General features: G+C 44.5%; 1 protein-coding gene across 1 annotated transcript in view; it reads right to left on the bottom strand.

Annotated features, from left to right (window-relative positions):
- Nucleotides 1-5,715, bottom strand: part of TBC1D15 (TBC1 domain family member 15) — a 32,044-nt gene extending 26,329 nt beyond the window's left edge. Inside the window, exon 1 of the mRNA XM_027889087.1 lies at nucleotides 5,602-5,715. Coding sequence (XP_027744888.1) covers nucleotides 5,602-5,628 — 27 coding nt within the window. The 5' untranslated portion in view covers nucleotides 5,629-5,715. The remainder of the gene's footprint in view (nucleotides 1-5,601) is intronic.
- Between the last annotated feature and the right edge of the window lie 683 nt (nucleotides 5,716-6,398).

Raw genomic sequence — 6,398 nt, 5'->3', positions numbered from 1 at the left:
AAAATGGAAAAAGAAGAGTGTTTGTCAAAAGCACACACCAACATAACCAAAGCAAATGAACACATAATGTGACAGGAGCTGAACAACTTTGAAATTTACTTGATTTCAAACAAATTTTAATTATGCCTTGTAGCTGTACATGTATCAGAATTACTGAAAGGTTTTCAGGCATTTACGACATTTGAGATATTTCATTCATTAAAGCTAGTTCTATGCAGAACAGTTTCCAGATTTATCCAACTGTAGCATCCTAAAGTTCCTAGAATGCTTCAGATCATAAGCATGACTACCTAAGGCAACTTACGACTGTGAAAGCATTCAGCGGCCTATGTTTTTCTATGAGAAAAATTATGCAGAAGGTAGGAAAAAAGATTATTTAAGTATTACTTTTTAATAATCCTAAAATTTCAAGTTTGAAATACTGTGTACCCAGGAAGATTACATTCATCCGTCTTTCCTATTTGTTGATCAAGTCCATGCTGTCAGTCAGCAAGCATGACTCACACCATATTTATTTTTCCAGTTCTATAGAATAAAAACTAGACCTATTGCCTGTCTGTTTCAGAACCCTACCAAAAGCTAAAAATGGATGCAAGAGTTCCCAAATGCTGTTAAGCCACCTTGACCTGTTTGGAGGGGTTTTTTTCTATAGGTGCTACAGAAGTCAAAGGTGAATTCACAATTCATTCTAAGCAGTCATAGAAAGCAAAATGTCACACAGAGACAAGAGCTATTCCAACTCATATGCTGACTGAGGGTCTGTATAAACAGGGAACCACAACAGAAAATTCAGGAAAGCTGCACAAAGCAATAGTTGACTATCCACCTACTATGAAAAAAAAAACAGATGGAAGCAGCAGGATGTAGGCTCAGTTTACATGTCATGGCATATGCTAGTTAAGGTTCTGGAAAAACTATTCAAGTATTTATAGTCCATGTCCAGCAAAAAATAGCTTTCAGAAGTCCCACTGTTACCCCAGTAACATTTTCTGAAGAGAGAAATTGTATCATAAGGACACAGCATGGACAATTCATATCTCCGTATCTTTGCTGTACCGCTAACAATGAGCAGTCAACAGGACACGTTTGTAGCTTTTGTTGCCAAAGACGCCCATGAGCAGAAGCCTCCAGCATACCACACCCACAATTACAATATATGCCAGAAGACAAGCAAAGCTTTGTGATTTAATGCTTGCCATTTGATGGCAGTTTACAGCCCTGTGCTACCAGCCAGTGAAAGACTACGCCAACATTGCACCCTAAGACAATGAGGTGCAGACAACAAAAAAAGGAGAGCTAAGATCTCTACTACACAGAAAAGGATGGTCCTGCCATTTTCCACCCTGCTTCTGCTGGGCACCAAAGTACTAGCTGTGACCATGGCACTGATCATTCATAACTTGTAACTCCTGTTCTTAGGTCTGTCACACACCAACAACCTGCCAAACGCAGGACATTTGAGAGAATGGAGAAGTACTGCAACTCTCCCAGTTAGCTCGTCCCATGGTTCAGACACTTTATACTCACACCCTGTGTTCTTGGAGAGTGTGTTCAACTCACTCTCCTTTTCTGCCAGAGAGTATAGTTTGGGGCCAGCATTACTCTGCCAAGATGCCATCCAGCTTCTCGTAAAAGACATAGCTTGCAGCACTTGTATAGTGAATCAGCCACCACTCTGGGGTCCTGCATGTCTTTTGTTTGCTAAGCCTATGGCTCAACTTTTTTCCTAAGATAGTAAAATTTCACACCCTGATTAAGTCTTAAAAACACAGGGTTTCTAAGTGGGGGTGGGGTGAGGAGGGACAGAATCCCACAAATATTGTTCATATTGTAACAAATAGGAGAAAGCTTACAACACCAGGAACCATCTATCATAAGAAAGGTTTCCTGCTTGACAACAGTACATTTTTCAAGCTCTGCTGATCCCTTGAACCACAAAATATTTCTGCTACAATAGTGGGATATCAGTGCAAATACAAGCCTATTCAGTATACTGAGAGTAAGAGCTTGAGGTAGTAACACTGTTCCTATTGTGAGCGCTTCTGTGAAGAGAAATCCTTAACGAATAGAAAACAGAAATTTCAGAATTATCACTGAACTGCTTTACATTCAAGCATAATGACCCTCAACTAAATTCAAATTTAAATTCTATTCAAATAACACCTACAAAGTACAATATAATCACAAAAAATTATGGTTGTGTACATAGTAAATTATAAAGGCTGAAAAAGTTACAACAAACAAGCATATTACAGGAGCCTCTGTGCACCCAAATTTAACAAGTACAAAGTGGAGCAAGAAACTGCCTATACCACAGAATACATATACACCTAAAATAATTCACTGTATGTGTGCCAACAACCTACCTGAAAAATCCAAAGCTAATTTTAACATAACACCTTTTAAATCTCTTGGCTAGTCCTGGTTATAGGAAAAAAAACCCCAAACTCAACCGTAAACACACCCCCCACCCCCCAACAATACAGCACTTAGAACACTATTGTTTAGTAACAGCTACAATGCCACGTGAACACTTCTAGTTCCTGAACTGGCCAAACATCTGAGCTTAAGAACTAAAGCTCAGATGTTTGGCCAGTTAAGGCTCTGAGGCTTTAACTCCAAGAACAAGAGCACAATCAAGTGCAAAATAACTTCTCTGACAGCCCACATGTCAGTTGGTAATTTAAGAAAGATCTAACAGCCCTTGTGCTGAAGATACTCTGAACTCCAAGAACATTAAAAAAAACCTGTTACTGTCTTTAGACGAGCTGCAATAATAGCCTATACACTGACAGGCTAAAACTGAAGATTGTACTTCTCTCCATACACAACTCTTTACCTCATTTTCTAACATGGTTTTCTGTTATAAGGGTGAGTCCAGAGTCAGTTCTCCAAAATACAGTAAACAAACTCCCATTTGCTAAGCAACAAAAGGAGAGAAAGTATACCTGTCTTTATGAGGAAAAAAAAAAAAAAAAAAGTCAAAAGCTCTGAAAACAAAAGACCTTATTGCCAAGTTACTTGCATAAAAAAATGGCAACTTTAGGAAAGGGCAAAAAACTGAAGCACACCCTTTCTAGGGCAGATGGTCATTAATAAAGAATGAGTCATGACTCCAGAACTCAACTGCATGAACTTTTCCTGAACTGAGTTAACCATCCATATAGGGAAAAACACTGATACGAACATTCTGAGATAGGAAACAGTAAGAAAATAATAACAGGACAAAAATCCAGGTAAAGTAGTACGTGAGATAACCAAATTTATAATTCATGTCCCATTACTGTATAAACCAGAGACTATATTAAATAGCTGAGTTCTGAACCCACTGATATAAACGATGCCTGGAAAAGAAAAAAAATGAGGAAGAGGAAGGCAAACAGAGTAAAAATATAAGAGAAATCACAATCTTATATAGTTTGCTAAAGCAAGACTTCATGAAAGTTGAGACAATGAAGGCTCTCCCAGATGCTTAATATACATTAAAATACATCAATTCCATGTGATAAGATCTTCCAGGTGAGACTAAAGTAATGCCTACTACTCTTGCAGAAAGCTACCACTTGAAACACCTCATTACAACACTGCCTTAACATAATGAACAGTGTAATTAATTCACAACACCAACAGCTTGGAAACACGCTGAAATACAAAATGCCTGAAGTGAGAATGCTGTACCAACTTACACTGTGTTTACATCAGCTGGAGTGAAGTTCCACTAGTTTGTGAGCCCTTCTAAAAACCTGCTGCCATCCAAAGGACCAATCTGTGGTTCAGTGTGCTCCCAACAGAAAAGTAACCCAGACAAAAATAAGTACTATCAGTTTTATGTATTATTTCAGCTCACTAAAGCCACAAAAGAGAACAAATTAGTACAATATCCAAGAAAGCAGAAGTGCAACACACAGGTGGGGAAATAAAGAGAAGGATGGAACTGTTTCCAAGAGCAGTGAAACTTCAAACCAGCCCATCCTCTTCATGAAGTTTGAGAAGACACAACCATCATTTTTCCTCTCTATTAAAAGAGACAAAGAATGTTACTGAATTAGAAGTTGCATCAACAAGCTGCATTAGTACTGTGGATGTGGAATAACTGAAACAGAGTTTTTCAATGTCTTAAGAGATTTAATCTCAGGCAGACAGGATTCTTTTAGAGGGACAATGAATACATAGCAAGTTCACAAGCAACTAATCCACAGTAGTTTTAGCCTCTCACATTAACTACGACAATATAGCTGCTTTCAGGAGAAACATCATGAAGAAGATCCTGACAAAAGCGTGAGGGGAGAAAAAAACAACCTGCAAAAATTAAAGTATTTCCCATCACGCAATAAACTTCTGGATTGAGTTTAAAATGCACAAAACCAGAAAAGGAAATCCTCTGTATACATAAAAACTGGATGTGCATAGCTAGAAACAGCTGGGAGAGCAGTAAGGCTACCTTTATATTTACAGCATCTAACAGCAGTCAAGAACATAAAAATAAAACTGGATCAACACTAGATGCACAAATCGCCTGCTCCACGAGTTCTAGTTGAAACAAATACGGTAAACTGGGACAAAGCAAGATCTCTACTTAATTTTCACGCTAGCTAGATACACTACTCAGCATCCTCGGAGAAGTGCCAACGGGGCTAATTATATATGTTCTCTTGTGCAGAGATCAGCGTGAGCTTAAACAATCGTTTTCTGCCCTGTGCTGGAAAAGTGATTCCCCAGCCTATCAAACACTTACCGTGGCTACACACACAGTCAGACACGACACCAAGGTTTTAAATCCTAAATAAAAGATCCACGTGCTTGGGAGCCCGGCACTGCAAAGTAACGCTCTTAATGAAATAAACGCTCAGTAATGAAATAAAAATATTTCTACAGTAAAACAATTCGGATACAACCTGTGTCTGTTGGCGGGGGAGGAGGGAGGCAGGGAGGGTCGCCAGTACCGTCCCCCTCCTGCGATCTGAATCCTTGTCAAGGTCTACTGCTCCACTCGGGAACACTCGGCAAGGGTCCGCGGCAGGGAACAATCTTTCAATTATCGTAACATCCGACTGAAAAGGCTCTGTACCCGCGACAGGCGGGTTCCCGCACACTGTCAGCGCGCCGGCGGGGGAGAGGCCACCGCCGTCCCCGAGCACCGCTGGGACAGCTGGCCACGTAGACGGCACAAGCCCCGTTCCTCCACCTCCGGCTCAGCGCCAGCGCAGCCGCGGGCCTGCCCGCCCGCGGTGGAGAGCGGTGCCCTGACAACCCAGGGCTGGGCTGAGCCGCCGCGGGACGTGGCCCGGGCCACAGGTGCGGGAAGGGCCCGAGTGCCGCCCGCGGCCCCCTCTGGCGCGCCGGGCCCGCGACCGGTGCCAGGGCCCGGCCTGCCCGAGGCTGGGGCGGCCCGTGCCCGAGGGGCGGCCCCGAGAGGAGACCCCGCATGGCGGGTGGGGGTAAAAGCCCCCGCCCGACCACGCAACAGCACGACTGTCGCTAACCCGGGACTCCCGCCAGCCGCGGCGGCCCAGCGCCGGCCGTGGCGCGAACCCCGCGGGGAGAGGCGGCGCCTCGCCCGCCCCGTTCTCTGTCCGCCCCGTTCCCTGCCCGCCCCGTTACCTGTCCGCTCGGCGGCGCCGCCGCCATGTTGCCCACGAGTGTTTATGGTGACGTCGCGCTTCTCACGTGCTTCCCCGCCGCGCCACAACAACGCGTCACCCGCCGCGCCCTGCGCACGCGCACTGGGGCGGGGAAACGCGTGGGATGGTCGCTCCCTGTGGGGGTGGGGCTAGCGGTAAGGGGCGGAGCTAACGGCAGTGGGCGGAGCTTGGCCGTGATCGCCCCGCCCACTAGACGGGGTGAGTGAGAGATTCCTTTCTTGTTTTCCAAAGGGTGGGGTCGTTTTCCTCGGCCGTTTCTCTCATTCTGAATTCCCCGCACGCCCTGAGCCCTCCGTGAGGCTGGCAGGTGCCCAGGTGCAGGCCCCGCAGTGACCGGGACGACGGTGACCGCCCCGCGACAACGTGCGGGTGCGGCAGAGAGGGGGAAAGACGTGATTACTCCTTTTTTAAGTGTTTTGTGGTTTGGTTTTTTTTTTTCCCCTGGTTGGTTGGTTGGTTTTGGTGGGGTTTTTTTGTGTTTGGTTTTTTTTGGGTTTTTTTTTGGTGGTTTTCTCACCCTTAAAGCTTTTCCTGAGCTACCTGAGATCGCAATTATAATTTGAGCAGTGTTGCAAATTTTATATAAAATAAACATTCTCTCTAGTTGTTTTTTTCCCCTTCCTGTTGCTGACCGGTCACAGAATCATTGAGTTGTTTGGGTTGAAAGGGCTTTGAAAGACCATCTGGTTCCCATCCCCTTGCCTTGGGCAAGGACACCTTCCACTAGACCAGGCTGCTCAGAGCCCCATCCAACCT

The sequence above is a fragment of the Empidonax traillii genome, unplaced genomic scaffold (genome assembly GCF_003031625.1).
Source record: "Empidonax traillii isolate 1590-97213 ecotype Southwest subspecies unplaced genomic scaffold, ASM303162v1 scaffold252:size1141739, whole genome shotgun sequence".
Lineage (NCBI taxonomy): Eukaryota > Metazoa > Chordata > Aves > Passeriformes > Tyrannidae > Empidonax > Empidonax traillii.
The sequence above is the reverse complement of the archived record's forward strand: the minus strand, read 5'-3'. Positions and strand labels throughout refer to the sequence as shown.